The sequence below is a fragment of the Pleurodeles waltl genome, chromosome 3_1 (assembly GCF_031143425.1).
Source record: "Pleurodeles waltl isolate 20211129_DDA chromosome 3_1, aPleWal1.hap1.20221129, whole genome shotgun sequence".
Lineage (NCBI taxonomy): Eukaryota > Metazoa > Chordata > Amphibia > Caudata > Salamandridae > Pleurodeles > Pleurodeles waltl.
This window is the reverse complement of record NC_090440.1, coordinates 320,750,717-320,773,387: the sequence shown is the minus strand read 5'-3', so window position 1 is coordinate 320,773,387 and position 22,671 is coordinate 320,750,717. Positions and strand designations below refer to the sequence as shown.

General features: G+C 42.3%; 1 protein-coding gene across 1 annotated transcript in view; it reads left to right on the top strand.

Annotated features, from left to right (window-relative positions):
• The window catches only part of SCG3 (secretogranin III), a 202,789-nt gene extending 190,356 nt beyond the window's left edge, over positions 1 to 12,433 (top strand). The window contains exon 12 of the mRNA XM_069222474.1: positions 12,036 to 12,433. Coding sequence (XP_069078575.1) covers positions 12,036 to 12,154 — 119 coding nt within the window. The 3' untranslated portion in view covers positions 12,155 to 12,433. The remainder of the gene's footprint in view (positions 1 to 12,035) is intronic.
• Positions 12,434 to 22,671: the final 10,238 nt, after the last annotated feature.

Here is a 22,671-nt window from a genome sequence, read left to right as displayed (position 1 = left end):
TGTGCTGTCTTCTGAAGATCGATTCAAGGCGGTACACTTGCAGCTCCTGAAGATCAGAAGCTGCTAATTAAATCTGTGATTGAAAGTGTCCTTCAGCTGATGCAGCACTCTGTCTTGGCAGTACCTGGAGAGGTCTGCATCAGCTTTTGGCTACCATCCAGAATCTATCAATATAACATGCCCTTGCAAGAGCTGATGCAAAGCTCAAACCGCCCATCGTGAGTCTGCAAACGTGTTTCTGCTGTGCTGTGGGTGCAACCAACATTGCTTTTTGGCATGGTTACTGTGCCCATCGTCTACAATGGAGACTATCTAACAGTTTATTTGGTACCACATATTTTTCCCACTCCTGAACTACACTACATCGGGGTAAGTGGGACCTCCATGCAATTGTGAAGCTTCTCTTCTACATAGGAGTCTCAGTAAAGTAGAGCTATCCTTTCCCAGTACGTGGGACTGACCCTCATGTCTATCGGCCTTGAACTTTGCACCGTAGCAATTACCTTGCTGTTGTGCTGGAGCAGCCTATGGTTTCTTTGGCTCAAATGGAGGTCTGAATGCGCCCAGCTGCCACATAGCCTCCTGTGCACAAGAGCTGTGCATGTAGTTTGGCTCAGTTGACTGGAAGCTACCACGACACAGGAAGGTTCACTTACCTGCCTCAGGCACGGTTATAGAATATTTCATTGTGTGACAAATCGCCTCTGCATGGTTTGCTGTATAGTGATTGCCCTGCCTAGTGTTGCTTTATTTTCCCGTCATTTGCTGCTCTGCCTCTCCAGCCTTTGCTTTGTGGGAAGAGAACGGGCAACGACCTTTATATTTTTTGACTTATTTGCAGCCCACATCACTCCTGTGCTGTTTTTCTTAATTTACGGGGGACCCCTGCAGGTTTTTTTTCTTTTCAGTAGTGCCCCGCATACCCCCACTGCTGATCAACAGTTTTCTATCCCACATGCATTTACCCGCATGCATCCGCCGCTCTGTCTTTGCTGTGGTGGAGAGAAGGTGGTGGAATGTCTTGAGACATATGGGTTGCGGCAGGAAGGGCGGAAACCCTCAGGTACACTAATTAGCTACACTGCAGTTCAAATAACTGTGTGCACGATGCTGCGGGTTTCAGTTGCGGGGCAGACCTGCATTTCCAGCCCTTTCAAGACACGGCACTGACATGGAGTGGTAAAGGGCGAATCATCGTACTTGGCTCTTCACAAGGGTCCTTCAACACCTTTAGAGTTGGGAAATTCAACATGTGTCTTGGAATTGCTCAGAGAAACAGACTGTACTTACCGGCGTTATAGAGACTCTAACTACTTTCTCCCTACATTCCCTGCCTGTATCAATATTATTAGGTCTGGTGTTAGGCAAGACCTTTTGATTTTACTAAAATCCACCGCCTCTCTTTATCCATTGATCTTTTTTTCTGTCATTCACGTTTTGCTTCTTCAAACCACAGCATACAGCTTGGGGCACTGGGTCAGCCTACTTCAGCTACCGGCTAACTTCACTTTGAGTGACTACATTTAGGGCCACATGTACGTACCTTTTTTCTCGTTGCAGATGGCCCGATTCACAGAATCGAACCATTTGCAATGAGAAGAAAGCATTTTGGTATGTACAGACCCATTTTTGCGATTTGGTAATCTATTTACCGAATCGCAAAAAGGGTTTGTGAGTCGCAATTAGGAAGGGGCGCCGTCTGATGTATGATTGTGATGCAAATGCGGGCACAAAACAATTGCAGTTAGCACCAGTCTCAAAATGGTGTTAACCCATTCTCAAAAGGGAACGTGGCCCCACGGGACCCCTTCCCTTTTGTGAATGCATACGAAAACATTGTTTCAGAGCAGGCAGTGGTCCCACGGACCACTGCCTGCTCTGAAAAAATGAAAAGAAAACTTTTCATTTTTGTTTTTGAAATGCATTCCATTTTCCTTTAAGGAAAACGACCGCATTTAAATTAAAAAATACTGCTTTATTTAAAAGCAGTCACAGACATGGTGGTCTGCTGACCCCAGCAGGCCACCATCCCTGTGAGTGCCGCCATTCCCAATGATGTCACAAATTGCGAACTACCTCATGAATATTCATGAGGAAGGTCATTTGCGACCCCATTGCGAATCGCAAACAGTGTCATTGACACTGTTGTACATCAGGTTTTGCGAGTCGCAAATTGCGAGTCGCTAATTCTCGCAATTTGCGAGTCGCAAAACCTGATCTCCATACATGTGGCCCTTAGCCCTTTCACAAGGAGCATATCCACACACAAGGTAGTTCCATCCGTGCCAATGTTTTTATTATTACTTTAGTATTGCCTTTGCTTGTAGAGCCCGGTGTGATAGTAGTGCACTTCCTAACATATGAAAGCCTAGGGCACATCCCAGCTTTATCACTTCATGTCTCCTGCCAACGCCGTTGTAAATTCGCTTTGAATTGGCCATTGCTTATCTGGCTGCTGCTTTTTCACTGACTATAAGCGCATGAGGGTGCTCTGTCTCTGCCAGTCATTCCTTCATTTTGTCCCTCTTTCCTTACTACTTACTTTGTATTTCTTTCTTTCTCTTTTTCCTTCCTTCCTTCTTTCTTTCTTTGTCTTGCTTTTATTCTTGACTTCTTTCCTAAAGGCAAGAGGTTGATAGCCAATACCAGACCAATTGGCTTTTTTACCAATGTGCTAGCCAAGACCTTTTGATCTTACTAAAATTAAGGGGCACATTTATGAGCCCCTAGTGCCACCAGAGCGTCACTTTTTATGATGCTCTGGTGGCGCAATGCCCCCTCCATATTCACAAGGTGGTGTTCAGCCACTTTTTGTGGTTTAACACCACCCTGTAAATACGGCCCCTTCACACGCAGCCCTTTGCGTGGAAAGGGTGTGCAATGGGTGTTGCTGTGGGCATGCCACAGCAACGCCCATTGCATTTTGACACTGCCTTTGACAGAGGCAAAATCTAACGACACCCGAAGGGTCGCGTTAGCAGGGCGCAAAGAGGAGGAATACTTTTATTCCTCCTTGTTTTTTGCTTTTTCTATGTGTGGTGCATTCTGCAGCACACTTAGAAAGAGCAAAATGCCAGACATTATTGTTTATGTGTGAGAAGGTGTCCCTTCCTGCACATAAGCAATCACCAAATCGCCAATAGTGATTGTTTATGTGCAGGAAGGGACATCTTCCCCCACATAAACAATCAAACCCCTCAATGCAGACATCCTTGCACGATGATGCAAGGATGCCTGAGTTGGCACTAGGCAGGTGAATTTAGCGCCAGAGCAGGGGGACAACGCAGGGGTGCGCCATATTCAATTAAATACAGTGCATCCCTTTGTTGTGAAAATGACAGAGTGTGGCGCTGCCAATTTTGTCCCACCATTGCGCTCTGTCATTTTCCGTTAAATATGGGCCTATGTGTTTAACATAATTACCTATTCAACCAGACCGCATGATTTAGTCTGTGGTTCTATCATTCACATTTTTCTCCTACCCACTCCAGCATGCATCAAGGGGCAATGTGTCCACCTATATCAGTCATTGGCTGACTTCTATATTAGTTATGGCTTACTGCCCTTTCACGAGGAGCATATTTACACACAAAGTAGCTCTCTTCAGTGCCAGGAAGTATTGGGGCAATGTGAGTCTTTACCAAAACAACATTTCTGCCTTTATCAACTGTTTTTGCTTAGAGTGACAAGAGACCAGCAGCTTCCTTTACAATAAAGTTTTGACAAAAACATAACTAAACAAAAAAAAGAATTGCCAAAAGACTGGCAACCAACCCCAGATCTATTGGCTTGGCCAATGCTTTTTTATCTATTCGGCCTTCTAAGCCCTGTATCACGACCCAAATACTAATCTAACCAGTATTGTTTGCTCCGTTTCTGGTGAAATAAGGCTTGGTTTCACACTTGCTTGACCTGTGAATCCGGGAACCCCTTTGGCCCACCATATTTCAGAGAATCTCTATGGAGCAATACATGCAACATGATCCTGATGAATAATATGTGAACATGATCCTGATGAATAATATGTGATTATCATATATCCCCCGTGATGATTTTTGAGTGCCTTGTATCATCTGACCATGCCAGGAAAATCTGTTTTAAATCATGATCTCTGCTTTCTTTTCACCTCTTATTAGATGGAAGAGATCCTATGCTCTGCACCTGCCACATACATACTATATGTATGTTTTACTCTACTATCAGCATTCAACATTTATGATGGGTGCTTTTATTGAAATTCTGTTGTTCACTGAAAACCAATAAGATTATTAATACAAAATAGCATGAACTGCAGATGGTTCTTTAGACATCACACTTGTCCAGGTTTTGCAGAAGTAACTAAATCGTCTTGTTTGGAGACAAGCAGAGTAGATCTCATTGTGCCCCTCCCCATAATTGCCAGTCCAGTTGAAATAGCCCACAATGTTTCTTAGGATCATCTGATACATTTTAGTAAAGCCCCATAGGCTACGAATGAAAAAGATTTACATGAAATAAAATATGTATTACATTTTTCACCGCTCTGATGTGGCTGGTGTTTGGTGAAAGCATTCTACACTGTTAAAGCTACCCTTGTCAGTACCTAAAATTCCTTATCTCCCTTGATTACATAGTTCTGCTGAATCATGTATTTCACAGTGCCTCTGCTGAGATTAATCTGGAAGTTTGGACAACATGCTTAAAGGAGGAGTAAGTGGAACCTCTGTGAGTAGCTGGATTTAGGGCGCCTTGAAGATCTAGCCACACTTCCAAATCTATTCAGCAAGCGACTACATCAGATTAGCCAACCAGTTTGGGCAACAAGTGTCAAAAATGGGGTTATTAATTTGGGAGTGGGGCACCCTTACCAACTCAATAAACCCACTCTAGTTAAGTCAAAACATATATCTGATAGAATATTTACTCAGCCCCTGGTAGCTATGGCACAACCAGGCACTCATCAACATTCTATTACATCGCACTCACACTGGCTGAGCTATAGAGAACTGGTAACTAAGGAGTGGAAGCACAGCAACAATTCAAGTCACAACACATCACCTCTCCCTTAGGTAAATAATAAAAGTACATAATGGTATCTTTGAACCCCCATCAAAGACATAAGTAAAAGGTCTCTTACAACCCAACAGCATCTTGTGCATAATAAAAGAGTATCTTCCAACCCTCAGTGCAGTAGACGAAGTAAAGATATCTTTCACCCCTCGCTGCAGTAGACAAAGTAAAGGTATATTTCAACCTACACTCATCTCCGAAACCCAGGGCATCTTGTGACCATAGAAAAGGTATAGTTTATCTCCTCTCATCCCTGAAACTCCAGGCATCTTGTGACCATAGAAAAGAGTCTGTTTCTCTCCACACTCATCCCCAAAACACAGTGCATCTTGTGACCATAGGAAAGGTATCTTTCAACCTACATTCATCCCAAAAACTCAGGGCATCTTGTGACCATAGAACAGGGTCTAATTCACCCCCACATCCATCCCCAAAACACAGGGCATCTTGAGTAGCCAGGTAGCAATTCTTGAAAGTGGCTTATCCAACTATATTCACGCATAACAACAGGAGGCAAAGGGTATCTTTCAACCCTCACTCATCCTTGCACCACAGGATACTACATACTGGTGCATAACAACAGTAGGCAAAGGGTAACTCAACCCTCGCTCATCTCAGACAATAGGTTACTACATAATATTGAACTCGACAGGGTGTCTTCCACTCACTCTCATTCAAATATAGGCAAAAAGGTATCTTCCAAATTGTAGTGACTTCACCGACAAGGTATTTGGTGTAAATCACTTTATTGCCTGGAGCCTCCGGGGAAAGCGACTACTCCAACTGCTTCCCCGTTCGTTTCTCAACACGCGTTCCACACCGTGCATAGCAACAGTGGAACGCGTTTGATTATAAACATAACACAAACTTCACTCATCGTGACCCACAGGACACTACATAAATATGAGAATAGGTCTCTTTCAACCTTCACTATAAAAGCAAAATTGTATCTTTCATCCCTAGTAGGCAAAGGGTATTTTCCAACCCTCGCTCATCCAGAACCACAGTACACTACATACATTTGAAAATAGGTCTCTTTCAAACCTCACCATAATGACAAAATGGTATCTTTCAACCCTAGTAGGCAAATGGTATCTTCCAACCCTAGCTCATCCCGAACCACAGGACACTACAAACATTTGGAAATAGGCCTCTTTCAACTCTCACCATAATAACAAAATACAGCATGCAGCAAATCCAGAATAGCATTGAAAATATACTCATGCAGCGAACTCTAACAAACACTAAACCTAAACTTCCAGAACAGCATCACCAAGATCATGCGTAACTTTCCATATAGCATTGAAAATAAGACTTTGGCATAACATCTTCAGAATAGCATAAAAACACTTGACTGTATATATAAGAACACAACATTAGAAATTCTTCATCCGGCAGGTAACTCATACTTCACCCCCATGAGCGACCTCTCACCCAAACACATCACAACTTGATACAGAATCAGAGTACCATTCTGTCCCTCACTTTCAGTGAAATAAAAATATACACCTTACTTGAATGGTCACAGTACCTAGGATGGTGCCAAAATCCAATCCACTGATGTGCCCTCACACCAGGCCCTCACACCAGCCTGAGCAGTGCTTTAGCATTCAGTGGGCATGCAGTCAATCACACGCTTCTCAATAAACGCATCCGATCACTAGGCCGCTGTGAAAGGCCAGTAGTATTCCTCATCTTTGCACGATAGATGCACCCAAAGCACTGCGTCAATAGAGTCAACTTGTTTGACACACAATAGACATTTGCGCAGGTCTCTTGCTGCTCTGCATTGTGTAGTCCACATTCTAGTCTTCCTGTCACTCCGGGTCAAAGTTCCCGTCCATGGCAGAACATGGCTCAACAAAGCTTCTGCTTAGAACGTGCCTGAGACGCCACATGAGTGGCTGGTTGCAGATAATTTTAAATGGCAACACCCAGCCTTAGGAAGCATGAGCTTCAATCCTCATGGTATAGGGTAGGCCTTAATTTTGCACTCAAAATGCAGAGCACAGTGACAGTCAGAATATTTACCTTCTTACAAATGGCTCTCATACTGGCACCCCGTTAATAAATACACATGCTCCAGATAACGGCTTTGCCAAAAATCTCTCATGCTAGAGCTCTTCAAGAATTACATGTACTCACAGTCTTAGCGCTATATCAGGCTGCACATCCCAAGTTGCTAGTTCACTCGCCACAATGCTGTATAATATTGTCTAAGCCAATTCAAGCCTTGTTGGCAGCAAAGTCACGATAAATCAGCATACATTCAAGGTTAAACAGGTCCAAAATGCCCCTCACACTTGAGTTGATTGCAGGTTGTCTAGTTGAAAAGACAAGTGGGGCCTTCAGGGCATTTCACTTTTCTTCAGGCTTCACTCTCTCTTCTATTAGGTTGGTTCATACAGGGAGTGCAGAATTATTAGGCAAGTTGTATTTTTGAGGATTAATTTTATTATTGAACAACAACCATGTTCTCAATGAACCCAAAAAACTCATTAATATCAAAGCTGAATATTTTTGGAAGTAGTTTTTAGTTTGTTTTTAGTTTTAGCTATGTTAGGGGGATATCTGTGTGTGCAGGTGACTATTACTGTGCATAATTATTAGGCAACTTAACAAAAAAATATATATACCCATTTCAATTATTTATTATTATCAGTGAAACCAATATAACATCTCAACATTCACAAATATACATTTCTGACATTCAAAAACAAAACAAAAACAAATCAGTGACCAATATAGCCACCTTTCTTTGCAAGGACACTCAAAAGCCTGCCATCCATGGATTCTGTCAGTGTTTTGATCTGTTCACCATCAACATTGCGTGCAGCAGCAACCACAGCCTCCCAGACACTGTTCAGAGAGGTGTACTGTTTTCCCTCCTTGTAAATCTCACATTTGATGATGGACCACAGGTTCTCAATGGGGTTCAGATCAGGTGAACAAGGAGGCCATGTCATTAGATTTCCTTCTTTTATACCCTTTCTTGCCAGCCACGCTGTGGAGTGCTTGGACGCGTGTGATGGAGCATTGTCCTGCATGAAAATCATGTTTTTCTTGAAGGATGCAGACTTCTTCCTGTACCACTGCTTGAAGAAGGTGTCTTCCAGGAACTGGCAGTAGGACTGGGAGTTGAGCTTGACTCCATCCTCAACCCGAAAAGGCCCCACAAGCTCATCTTTGATGATACCAGCCCAAACCAGTACTCCACCTCCACCTTGCTGGCGTCTGAGTCGGACTGGAGCTCTCTGCCCTTTACCAATCCAGCCACGGGCCCATCCATCTGGCCCATCAAGACTCACTCTCATTTCATCAGTCCATAAAACCTTAGAAAAATCAGTCTTGAGATATTTCTTGGCCCAGTCTTGACGTTTCAGCTTGTGTGTCTTGTTCAGTGGTGGTCGTCTTTCAGCCTTTCTTACCTTGGCCATGTCTCTGAGTATTGCACACCTTGTGCTTTTGGGCACTCCAGTGATGTTGCAGCTCTGAAATATGGCCAAACTGGTGGCAAGTGGCATCGTGGCAGCTGCACGCTTGACTTTTCTCAGTTCATGGGCAGTTATTTTGCGCCTTGGTTTTTCCACACGCTTCTTGCGACCCTGTTGACTATTTTGAATGAAACGCTTGATTGTTCGATGATCACGCTTCAGAAGCTTTGCAATTTTAAGAGTGCTGCATCCCTCTGCAAGATATCTCACTATTTTTTACTTTTCTGAGCCTGTCAAGTCCTTCTTTTGACCCATTTTGCCAAAGGAAAGGAAGTTACCTAATAATTATGCACACCTGATATAGGGTGTTGATGTCATTAGACCACACCCCTTCTCATTACAGAGATGCACATCACCTAATATGCTTAATTGGTAGTAGGCTTTCGAGCCTATACAGCTTGGAGTAAGACAACATGCATAAAGAGGATGATGTGGTCAAAATACTCATTTGCCTAATAATTCTGCACTCCCTGTAGGTTCACTTAGCATCATCTCATTTTTCTTTGTTTCTTGTAGACTTTCTCTTTCTCTTTAATCTCCTTTCACTCGTAGATTAAAGTTCCAACTCATCACCATTGTTGCAATCAAAGGTAGATTCTCAGTAGGCAAGCAATGTAGGTTTATGATGACCATTATTTGAAGAATACAGTCTTACTTGCAGGTAATAAGTAATATGGTAAATGCCCCACCAGAAGCAGCATCCTTGCTGCTCAGCCCACTCTCTCAACTGTCCATCTTCCCAAACAGGGACTCACCAATATTCTATTACCTCACACTCACATGGGCTGAGCAGCAGGGACCTGGCAACTACGTAGAGGGAGCATAACAACAATTCAAGTCAAAACAAGGCAATATTCCAAGGTGGCAGGACCCAGCTATAAATAGGAAGGTCTGTCTTCAACTTTTTGCCCACTCCCTTACCGGATGGGATCAAAGTTGGTTTTCCCTCTGACTGTGACTGTAGCCTGATTGTCTAGTGGAGACCTGGAAATGAATAGGATAATCTCTACCTGTTGTATCCAAGTCAAAAGAGTTAGTGCCAAACTGCCCTTTTTTCTGCCAAATACCCCTGTCCACTCCCAGGCAACTAATCCCTGCTACATGGTCCGAAGGTAGTACCCAGTAGACTTTCCTTGGTTCAGAGGCAAGTCACTGTCCTCTGTGCCAGTCTCAAAAACTAACACAGGCAAGGATGTGTATTTCAGGTCCGGAGGTGTGACTAGTGGCAAACTGGTTTTAAGGCAGTTCTGGATCATTTTACAAAATTAGTTTTCTGCTTAACTTATCAAAAATCTGATTTTATCATTAGGCCAGATTTTAAAAGCTAAGCAGGAAGTAACTTTTAAGCATTTTTCTAGCCCTTTCCTAAGCACAAGTGGAAAATAAAGATTTCAATCCCACTTAGACCTATTAAAAAAAAAGTCTAGCCAGGCCTAAATTAAAATAGCTTTTGGCTCTAATTTTACTGTGAGGGCACACTAACTCCAATATGTACTGTGCTGTATTCTCATATATCAGCACCTTACCCTGTCAGTTTACAAGGTAGCCTTAATGTGTGATTTATGAATATATGGTTTTCTCTGCATGAGAGAGGCATGTTTTCCCCACCATGTGTCACCAAAGCACATTTAAAATACGGCCTAGCCAGTGCACAGTCATGCTCTTGGCAGAAATATATCTTCATAATCCTTGGTTCTTCAAGGTAAATAACCAGAGCCATCACAAATATATTATCCTAATATGACCCTGGTACCCTACTCTAAGGTTGTTGTAGTATTTTAAGTGTTAGGGGTCTCTAATATTAGAAATCAGATTATCTATGACAATTGCACCAGTGCAGCTCACATTTTTGATCTGACTGAAACCTTTGCTACAGATTTATATTGGAGGACAAGAATGGAGAAGATGTGCAAGAACATCTACTTTACTTTTCATTAAATAATATTTGTACTTTCTGAGAGTACCCTGTATTTGTCTTGACCAGACAGGTACTGTTCAGACACAAAATGCTTTATTGCAGCTATTATTTATCTCCACGAGGCAGCCACAGAGGCATGCCCAGTTTTTATCTGAATACATTGACACTTTGTCATTTTCATAGTAAATGATTAACAGCATAATGAGATGGTTAAGCTTTTAGTGTCCTTGCATCCTTCTTTTTAGCCAGCGTTATGAAGCATGTCTCAGACAAGAACTACTCAGAGGTGTGAAGGGTGAAAGAACATCTTTCCAGTAAAGAAGACTGATCTCTAGATACCTTTACAAAGTTAGTTATTTGTTAAAATGACCGTAGACTCTGTTCTAGACTTTCTCATTCCACAAAATAATTTTGTTGTAATCTAAGCCTTATAATTTATGCTCATACCCATGTTCTGGGGACTGTAGGTACTATGGAGACAATGGAACCGGAAGGACTGGTGTTGCAGCTGTTTTAAAGGAGGTTGTGTAACCTGTTGGTGGATTACAATAAATCTAAAGAAGCCTATGTTTCCTGGTTTCTTTGTACTCAACAATCAATGTCAATCTATGTTAACTCATGTTCTTCCAATAGAGCAATAGGGAAAAAGTTACATATAATAGTGGCAATGATGTTTCCACGAGGTGGAAATTCTGCATTTGTAAATGTTATGCTTTTTAGTTATCGAGGAAACCTGCAACTTTTATTGATTCCCAGAGGACTCCAAGGATGTCTTTTGTATCACAAAAAAGTCATAAATTTGATCCACACATGGGAGTAACCCTTTAGGAGTAGATTTCCATTTTTTTCACTTGGGCGGTATACTACTAGAATATCAAACTGTAAATGTCATATTACAAAAAGTCTTTTAGCTATAATATAAATTATAAAAATATTGCAAAGTATATATAAGTAAGTATATATTTACTGCTCTTAACTCAACGTATGTATATGTTCACTACATTTATAACTTTAAAGATGTAGTAGTCGATATTCTGAATATGGTATTTTTGTAGTTCAAACGTTTTTTTGCTCGATATTCTGACTTACAACCTATTTATCCCTCTCTAAATTAGGCCCATAGCCAGTGCTATGTCTGATATGCCAGCCAGAATGTTTAGCTTTATGTGGTGTCAAGATTTGAAAATTGGGTGGGAGCTGGCTTGGAGTCTAAAGAGATGTGGTCCTGTGCTTTCCCAGGGAGATGTTTGCCATCTGGGACTTCATGCTTTCTGTTACCTTAGCCAGATTCAGAGAGTAGGCCTCTGGTCCCACGGAGAAGCGTGTATTATAATTTCTCTTCACCAACTACAAGACTTGGCAACTTCCCTATGTAACTCCACACAAAACTACTGCATTCCAAGACATGGAGTATTTTTAAAATGGTTTTAGATACCTTTACTTGGGCTTACATTAAAGAGTACTGGATGTCTTCCTAATCTCGCATTTCTGAAAAAAACTTGAAAAATAGATGAATTTGCAATGTTTCTGTAAAACCGTGAGTGTGTTTAATAGTTCTGCTTTGACTATTTCAGGTTATGAACTCTCAAAACTCAGAGATTTCATCGACCAGCAAGCCGATTCTTACGTGGAAAAGGGAATTCTAGACAAGGAAGAAGCCAAGGCCATCAAGCGTATCTATGACAGTCTGTGATCGCAACAAGAGGACGGTTAATGACTCTGGTTGCTGAACATGTATGGAAAACTGTAGCTTCTCTCACTGGCCCAGAGATCCTAAATAGGTCTACGAGGATTCCATTAAAACAGAAACTTACTTTGCTATATATTGACTTTTTTCAGTGTTGATTTAGAATTCTTGCTATAGGATGCTACCTAACGTTGCCAAGAGGCAAGTCACCTTGAAAGTCCAAACTGAATCTTAGCATTTATATTAAACAGGGTAAACATCTATAAATAGGCTTCATTTCATGCATCTCTGCGTTTTGTGTTTTGATTTCAACCCAATGAAAGGACAGGCGGGTAATGTTGTCAAATTACAATACAGTCTTTCATTTCTCAAACAAGAGAGGCTCACTGTGGCACTGTTCATGAGGAGATCCTTAGCTGCACTCCACATGTTAGTTGATAGGGAAGATATTCACGCATAAAGTAAGATAATTTAGGGATAGATTACCGTTATCACTGTTGCTGGATTTGTAAAGAAAATGGCTAAAGCTGGGAACCATTTACCTTTTCTTGGACCACGTTGTTTACCCCCGTGCGTTTTTTACTAATTTGTGCTAATTCATACTCTGTTCCTTGAGTTATAGATGTAAAATATAAGTGGCATAAATTGCCCTTACAACTATACGTGGGTCAAAAACACAACCAGCAGTGTGGTCACTCGCCCATACAATAATTATGGATACAACATCCCTAACCAGCCCTGAGGAGAAAATGTGCATAGAGAAAGTGAAAAGTTGACTTATTTTTCCCAAATACAATACAACATTTTTTCAGTGAATTTACACTGCCTTCCCTTGTCCACTGCATGGCCAATCCCATTGGTTGCCCACTGATCAATAATTTAAGTATGAGCAAGTTATGTATACACAACTTCCAATTATAGAATTATCTTTTCTATTGTGAATTGAACATATTTTATCCATCTGTGTCTCATCCCCTTGAAGTTTGTCTACTAAAAATAATATTTTCTCACTGTCCATTACTAACATGGTGATCGTGGTGTCTGCGTGTCAGTGTTACATGCGTGTAAATCAGCACCATTCAACAGACATCACACTTGAACGTAACGGGCGTTCTGTTTATAACAGACATGGAGGTTCTGTTGAGCTTTCCCCCTCTAAACTAGGCCTGCGGCAGGGGATCCCTTAGGTTTGCTACGGAATTTAATTTGCAGTTGTCTTGTCTCAATATGCATGTCCACTTGTCTGCATAGTGGCTCTAAGTTATTTTCAAAGTACTGTATATGGCGTCTGTTTTTTATATCCTAAACATGAAGCAAAACCCTAATATCTTTTTGGAGGATTACAAATAGAGATGTATTCAATGATTAACAAAAATATGTTATATCTCCCTTGATGTGACCTGAGAGCAAGAATGTTTCCGGTGCAAAAGTGGAGGGATAAGGATGCAAAAGCACTATGCAGAATTTAAGAAAATTGGTTACTCATAGAGGGGGGCGAAAATAGGGGTGGAACCCAACTCAAGCAGCAACAACAATTCTTGTTAAGGTGAGGCACTAGCAATCCCCAAATTAACCTGTGCTTAACCCTCTAGTAGCTTGGCAAAGAGCAGTCAGCTTAATTTAGAGGCAATGTGCAAAGTATATGTGCAGAACTTCAAACAGCAATAAAGTAAAAACATAATAAAAACCCCACACAAATTTAGAAAAATAGAGTACATTTTAATAAATAAAACAAAATCAGAATGACAAAAATCCAATCAGTAGAACCGGAGATATATTTTTAAAGATTTCAGTGAATATAGCACCAAAAAGCACAAGGTGACAACTATGGAAATCTAGTCCCACCAGATGGGGACAAAGTCACAAGTTCAGGCCGACTGTGGTGGAGCATGGGTCAACTATAGGGCCCCAGTTAGGCCCGCTGAACAAGAGTACCTTAAGTCCTGGTTGCAGAGCATTGTGCAGTCTTGCGCCAAGGATGTGTCGTGCAGCTGATGCAGAATATCAGATCCAAGGGCCTGCGAAGTTGCAATGTGAGGTCTTGCATCATCGTCAGGGATCCAGTCAACGAGGGCTTGCGGCGGGAAGTCCGGTGTCAAGGAGCTGCGAGTCTGTGATTTGGGAACGTGCGTCGTCGTCGAAACTGCTATCTATGAGAGGTTTGCGATGAGAGGGCCTGTGTCGGGGATGCTTCTCACAGAGGCAGTTGAGGTGCGGTTTGTGAGGTTCATGTGGAGTTCTTGCATTGAGAGAATCCTCACAGCAGAGGCTATGCATCAGTTCTGGTCTGGGTTGCACCATACATCAGAGGAGATGCGCCAGTCCTGCTGCTGCACAGATGGACTGGCGCAGAACCTTTAGGCCCACTTTCAATTATCCAGGACTGAGGTGGCCTCACTTGGCAGGGTAGGATTCACAGATGGCAGAGAACAGGTGCTGAGTCAAGGTGGTTGGAACCTTCAGTCTCTGAGGCTCTAGTCAGGAGGCCATCCACTAGCCCCTAAAGTCACTCTGGGGTGCTGTGCTCAACAGATGCAGGTCTAGTCCTTGTTGTTGTAGTTTGACTCTGTAGGCTGTGGTCAAGACTTGTAGTTTGACTTGCTTTAGGCAAGACTGCTGCTTTAAGGATGACAGTACTTATGTCTGGTGGTGACAAGGCCAATCCTACAACAAGTCACAACTGTCGTCCCAACCCTTCCGACTCACGAGCAATGCCTCACCAAAACCCCAAACAGTAAAAGGTGATTTGTCGCTGCCTTTACGAATGGACTCAAGAGTGTGACATCTCAGGAAGGTCGTGGTTAAATAGAGATTACCCTTTTCTCACATGAACAACATGTCTCAGGCAAACACAAGCAATGAAGGAGATACAGCAACCCTTCAATAAGTTAATAAGACTGCATTCTACGATAAGTTGCATGGGCTGCAATGTTTAGGATAATGAACAATGCAAGAAACCGAATGGTAAAAACGAGAGTCATGGATACAAAGACTCCCACCATCTTGCAATATCTTGGAATATGTAATAGATGTAAAGTAAGCCCTAATCCCTATCATGATGAACCTAATCTCTAACCTGGAGAGAGCTAGGTGTTTAACCTAACCTGCCAGTACCATGTCCATGAGAAAAGCCCCCCAACACTCGTTACCTTGGAATGAGGTCTCTAGATCAGACTCCGTATGGACATGAAGACTGGGTCAGCATCAAGGCGACATGTAGCATAGAAGGCATCAATGACATCTGGTAGGAATCCCTCTGATTATCTTGTCTGTATGAGATGTATTTATACAGATGTGGTAGGACCCCTGACACAGGTACGTTTCCAAACAATAAATAAGAAGGCATGCTTGGGGTGGCAAGTATATAAACAATTCCCTGAAATGGTACATTATGTTACTGGCACACGAAAGTGGGAAAGTACAGAATATGAATACCTACATATCTCATTTATCTTTGACACTGATAGTGACGCCTTTACAGAATGGCACTGATGATGTGAAACTAAAACATCTTCCTAGCTATAAACATGGCAGCCATCTTGGAAGAAATAATTAAATAAATGCGCTAAAACAGAGCAAGCGAAAAGTCACTGGGTGACGGGGCACAAGTCTGCAAGCAAGAAGGCTAAACTAACTCCTGATTCCAAATGAAAACTAAATAGGATCCACCACATTCTCACCCATGCAATAGGACTGCAGGGAGCAGATCACCATAGAAGGGCACAGTACTTCAGTGCAGCAGTTCAGCAGAGTGGCAATCATTTCAGCAGCACAGCAGTCCTCCCTCCTGGCAGAGTACACAGGTCCATTAGTGTACTGAAGAGTTGGTGTCATAGGTCCAATATTTATACCTGGGCCTTCCTTTGAAGATGCACAAGCTTTTAGATGTTCCCCTTTAAAGTACACAGGTTTCCTGTCTTCCCTGGCTCCAGACTAACTACAAGGGATATACAGCCCTTTGTGTGGAGGCAGGGCACAGCCTATTCAAGTGTAAGTAAGGCTATGGCCAGATCTGTCCTCCCAACCAGCAAGTTATGGCCCATCAAATCACACCCAAGCTCCCTATTGTGTGTTGCTGTCTAGGCGGAATAAATTAAGTCCACTGTCAGCTACACCCAGTCATGTGACACAGAGACAGGCTGCAGGAACTACATGGCTAAGGCAGAAAAATACAAACTTTCTAAAAGTGGCATTTTCAAAATTGTAATTTAAAATCCAACTTTACCATAAGAGAAGGTTTTTTCATTACAATTCTAAATCCACCAAACATTACCTGGTTACCTTTTCCCATTTGGAAGTTACAGCTTATTAAATGCAATTAGGCAACTGCAATGTTATCCTATGGGGGAGGTAGTCCTTACGGTAGTGAAAAACAAATGTACGTTTTTCACTACCAGGACATGTAAAACATAAAAGTACATGTCCAGCCTTTTGAATGCACTGTAGCCTGCCCTCTGTGCTGGGCCAGGGCCTACACTAGAAGTGATCTATACATATTAAATAGGAATGGTTGGGCCTGGTAAAAGGTTTATTTTGCCAAATCAAAATAGCAGTTTACAGCTCCACACACAGGCTGCAATTTCAGGCCTGAGTCATATTCAAAAGGCTACTTAAGTGGATAGCACAATCAGTGCTGCAGATCCAATAGTTGCATTTAATTTACAGGTCCTGGCCACAGGTAGTGGCACTTTAATAGAGGCTTACAAGTAAATTAAATATGTCAAATAGGTATACACCGATTTTTTAAGTTTAAGGCAAGAGCACAAGCATGTTACCACAGGTGACAGTGGTAAAGTGTGCAGAGTCCTTAAAAGCCAAACAAAAACGGATTCAGAAAACAGAAGGGTGAGGGTAACAGGTTTGGGGATGACTCTGCAGAAAGGGACAAATCCAACACAGGACGTAGCCAGTAATGTGTCTAGTCTACGTGCCTCTTAATCCATTGTGCTTCTGTTGTTTGTACATTTCACATGACAGCAGACCTGCCAATCCACACAGTAGCATGGTGTGTCACACAATAGTGCAGCTCTTCAGTGGTCACACAGCGAAGAGCTGATATCAAAATGCAAACACAATGTGCACTGGAAAAACCTACACAGAGTAGGTTTCCAGCTCATGTATTGGATGCTCTGCATTCTTGGTGTCCACCCAGGGGTTTGCATTCTCTTCAGAACACTAGAGATTGACTCAGACGCATTTGTTTTCCTATTTTGAAGCAGGCAGATGAGGGTTATTGGCAACAACAGGCACTATGCCCACCACCTCTCTATTCCCACTCACCTTATTTTGTCCTTCCAGGTCTGTTCAGTCAGTGAAAGCTGAAAGTCCCCACCCCATCCAAGTTTCACCCTCTCTCAAACACTGGAACAGTTTTCAAGTTGTCAGGTCTGAGATAGGTAGGATGACAATGTATCAAATTCGAAACCATTAGCAACTTAATCTCCGATATCTTTCCTGGGGAATACTATGGAATTGATACAGCCTGTACACATGGCACTCTATTCCATTTGTCATGCTAGGGGTAATATTTGTACTACATTGTGTTATAGGAGTAGCAGAAAAGTATCTTAGTTTGTAAAGTTTGAACACTGGGTATTGTGGGGTCCTCACCTTCACTTGAAGACATAGGACTATACAAACTATGGTATGCATGGTTCTACCACTGAACAAGCACACAAATATGTGCTAAATTGTAAGACCCTTCTATAATGGATGAACAGATCCGTTTACTCCATAGAGAACCTTCTTGTGAATGAATGGTGGCTAGCATCCTACTAAAGAGAAGTTTGGAGCTGCACAGGTGCAGACAGTGCCAGTCTGGTTAAGGTGACCCTGTTAGCATCTGTACTTGGGCGCGACAGAGAAAGAGAGAGAGAGTGAGAGGAAGAGAGGGAACGAGGGAGTGGGAGAAAAGGAAATGGAGAGGGAAAGAGGAAGAGAGGGAAAGGGAGAGTGAGATGTAGAGGGAAAGGGAGGGAGATGGGGCAGAAAGAGAGAGACTGACTGACTGACTACGAGGCCCATATATACATTTCTTTAACATGGCACTATAAGGCGTGGCAAGGAAATAGCACACTGCACCTGGACTTGAAATGATAGCACTCATTTATTTGAGAGTTCCTTTTTGGTGTTGGAATCTCGTATATGTTGAAGACTTAATTTACAGTAAGTTCAGTATCAGCAATAGGATTGCAACATGATTAGTGTATTATATGTTTACAACTGTCTTACTTTTCTCACATTTTTTCAAATATCTGTGTTATTTTTATTTCTGGCATGAAATACAAATTTTTTTACCAATGCTTTATTATGCACAGAGTGTGCTTTGGCTCCTTCCAGAGGAGTATCACTCGTTCAAGCCATGCTACGTACTGCTTGATGTACTACTCCAGCCCACATGGAGTGATTTCATTGTACTGTATGAGACCCTATTTTACACTGAACCAAACTTTAAAGTATTTATCTCAAATAATGCATTTTATGTGCTGTTTTAGTCAGAATCATGTGCAAGTCACATTAAGGTAAGAATAAATGTTTAAACACACATACACATACACACACGTGCATAAGAGTGCATAATTATGCAGCCTACAGCAAAAAAGAGCATTGGCATAACCAATAGATCTGGCTTTAATTTGGTAACGCATGTACACAAAAACATGCACATAAATTGATAGGTAGTGTTTATTCGATCACTATGTAACCATAAAACACAATTTCACATAAAGCATCAGAAATAGAAAATATAAGAAAAACATAAAATTTTAAATACATCACATAGAACAATTTAGAACTCACTAGTAGAAAAGTAGTTTTGATACATTAGCATGTTAAAACCAGGCCTATTGGCTTTGCCAATGATTGTTATTAGTTATTTAAAGATAAAAAACAATAAACCATTAGGTCAAAGCATATACTTAAAATATTAGAGAGGTAAAATACAAATCGCCACATGCATTGCATAACTGTTTATCACAAGATTCCTACGCACAGCAGCAACAGGCTTGCCGCTAGCCCTGCAGACAGTGGAAGCCAATTATTTTAATCAGGATGAGAAGACTCGCTATATTAAAAAAAAAAAACACACCTAAGCCAAATCTCTAACACTGTTTTGATGGATACTATCTTGATGAGGGAGGCCGGGCCTCTTGCATGGTATTTACATAGCGATAACATTGAGAGGGTCTCTAATGAAATAAAACCAGGGTTCACTTTTGAGACCGGCATTTTGAAATAGCAAGTTTGAAACAGGGATGCTTTATTTTTAGTTAAACACAGAATTTATAATTCTTGTCTAGTGGAGCAGTGAACATTCTCTTTGGATGATTTTGATGTATTTAGGCGGTAGGGATTTGTGTTATGTATATGGATTTATGCTGTTTTGCTGTCAAGTGGCTATCTTCGGATCAAAAACAGCCATTTGTTGCCTGTTATCAGGCTTGCAAGAGGGACCAATACTGTTTGCTGGAAGGTAATCCGGTTTAGATCTCTAGATGTATTTCTCAAGAGTGACATTCCCACTGTTCTATGTGTTTACCTATTAGATGCTGAAGACCCTCTGTAACTCTAGGAAAATATACCACTGTACTATGAAGTGTAGACACTATAAGCTTTATTTCATTAGATTTTGGTTTCTGATACTGTCCTTTAAAATAAATATATTTGCTATAATTTATTGGGTTAAACGTCTTCCTTTCTCTGATGAAATGAGCATGTAGAATGCTTAGATGCAGTAAATATTTCCTGGTCAGAACTCTGGGTGTGAATTCTTTTCTAGACCTTCACTCGGCATCTAATGAAACTGGCAAGCTTTGTTATGATTAAAAATAAGATTGTATTAGTTTCATCTACCAAGTAGAAGTTACCTACTGACTATTCACCACCCCTTTTGGATTAAGTGCCTTCAGTTGCATTAAATTAATGAGAGCTGCTTCCGTCCTGACTCAGGCTTACCTCACTGGAGGATTATAGGAGTGAATATCAAATCGAAAATATTGACGGGTTACAATATTGTGACCAGGATATCAAGGGACAAAATATTGAATAGGTAAATGCACAGTGGGAGATATGGATTTACTATGCTTTACGCCACATCTTCATACCTTGAAGATATATATATATATATATATATAAAAACAAAGGGGGTCATTCTGACTCCCGCCGGCGGCGGTAACCGCACGCCCGGCGGGAGCCGCCGAATGACCGCACCGCGGTCAAATGACCGCGGCGGTCATTCTGAGTTTCCCGCTGGGCTGGCGGGCGACCGCCAGAAGGCCGCCCGCCCGCCCAGCGGGAAACCCCCTTCCACGAGGATGCCGGCTCCGAATGGAGCCGGCGGAGTGGAAGGGGTGCGATGGGTGCAGTTGCACCTGTCGCGATTTTCAGTGTCTGCCACGCAGACACTGAAAATCTATGTGGGGCCCTGTTAGGCCAATGGCATGGGCACTGCAGGGGCCCCCAGGGGCCCCTCGACACCCGTTCCCGCCAGCCAGGTTCTGGCGGTGAAAACCGCCAGAACCAGGCTGGCGGGAAGGGGGTCGGAATCCCCATGGCGGCGCTGCTTGCAGCGCCGCCGTGGAGGATTCCCTGGGGCAGCGGGAAACCGGCGGGACACCGCCGGTTTCCCGTTTCTGACTGCGGCTGTACCGCCGCGGTCAGAATGCCCATGGAAGCACCGCCACCTGTTGGCGGTGCTTCCGCGGTCGTTGGCCAAAGTATGCATTTGTGGAAATATATACACACCTATCTTTCGATATTTTGTCCCGTGATATTTCTGAGTCATCAACATTCTGCATTTGATATTACCACTCTTCACTACTGTAGATGATCAAGTTCCAACTTCCTCACCAAGATTTGTGCCCCTAGAAGAGCACTGCATTTTGTGTATTTATAGCACGACTAAAGACAAGGGGTATTTGTATTTCTTTGTTTTAATACATTTGTTTATTCGATTTTTTAAAAGAAACAACAAAACATGCATTTTCATGTACGGCATTGCAAGACTGAAGCAGGGAGCGCATGGAAGACCAATTAGTGACTAACAATCTTGTGGAGAACAGCGATATCAATCGGGTATCGCCTATTAAGCTCACATTTTGCTTAGTATTACAGACATTTAAGTAGTATTAAGTTTACACAGTAGTCTTCTTGTTGAGAGTTAGAATCTGGTCTTGGGTCAAGGTCATAATAATTCATCCAGGCGCCCCATATTTTCTGAAATTTACCTGGGCAACCTCTGCTGTTATTGACCACTCTTTCCACTGTCATATATAGATCCATCCCCCGCTTCCATTCCACCAGGGTTGGTATCCCAGGTGTCCCCGAGTATTTTGCCAGATCTCTCTTGGCTGTTACCAAGCCAAGGTTACATAATAGTAGTTTCAAGCGCGGTAGAGCAATGTCATTGGGTATGCCTAATAAAACATATTTGGGGTCTTCTGGGATTACCGTCTCAAGTATCTTGCCCAGCTCAGCCAGTAGTATGTGCCACTATGAACGCATCACATGCAATTCCAAAGGGTGTGATAAACAATTCTGCCCTGAGCATTACAGCACAGGCAGTGGGGAGAGGATGCTCGTCCCATCCTATGGAGGCATGCTCTATCATAGTACATTCTATGAAGTATATTGAATTGGTTGAGTCTGAGCCTGGCCTTAATCGCAAAACATGAGCGCAGCTTCCTACTCTACCTCCTCCAATTTGCCCACATCTGCTTCACAGTTGCGCCCAGGTTTTTGTAGAGTGCCAGGCATATTGTTATTGAGAGTTTTATATATGGTTGATACTGCTTTTTCAGGTATTTCTCCCATCAGTAGCCTGCCTTTTAAGGAGGCGAGTATTCCGGGAGGTCAGCCGGAATTGCTTCCGCTCTCCATGCATGTTGCAGTTAAGGATACTTGTATGCATCCATACTTGTGTGTCCAGGAGCTGGTATTCCTGTTGAAGCGACGGAAGGGTATAAGATCTACCCCCACCAGTAAGTCTCCTACCTTGGAGATACCTATGTTATCCCATCCATGGAAGACTCTCAGTTTTCTTATTTTCTTACATTTCTTGCCCACCCACAACAGAGTTTCCCTCGTGATTTTATCTGTCCACCCTATACGTTTATTGGCTCTATGTCACACCTCAATGGCCACCTGTGTAGCAGGCAGCAAGCGTCCCACTCCCACCCCTCCATAAATATAATGCACATAAGAGTGTTTCTCAAATTGTGCCCTTTCCAACGCACAAGCAGGATAATACCCCTCCACACAACGCCAGTCAATGATGACCAACAGGTGAGCAGCCCAGTAGTATGCTCTAAGACTGGGTAGAGTAATACCTCCATTGTAACAATTTAGTCGCAGCATCTTTAGACTTATTCTGGGATGTTTCTAATTCCACAAGAGCTGTCTAAGCTCTCTGTTAACTGTACTGAAGAGGTCATCAGACAGCTTATGGTAAGTGTTTTGTAGTATGTAAAGAAATTTGGGGAGGGTGATCATCTTAAACAGGGCTGCTCTGCCCATCAGTGTAAGGG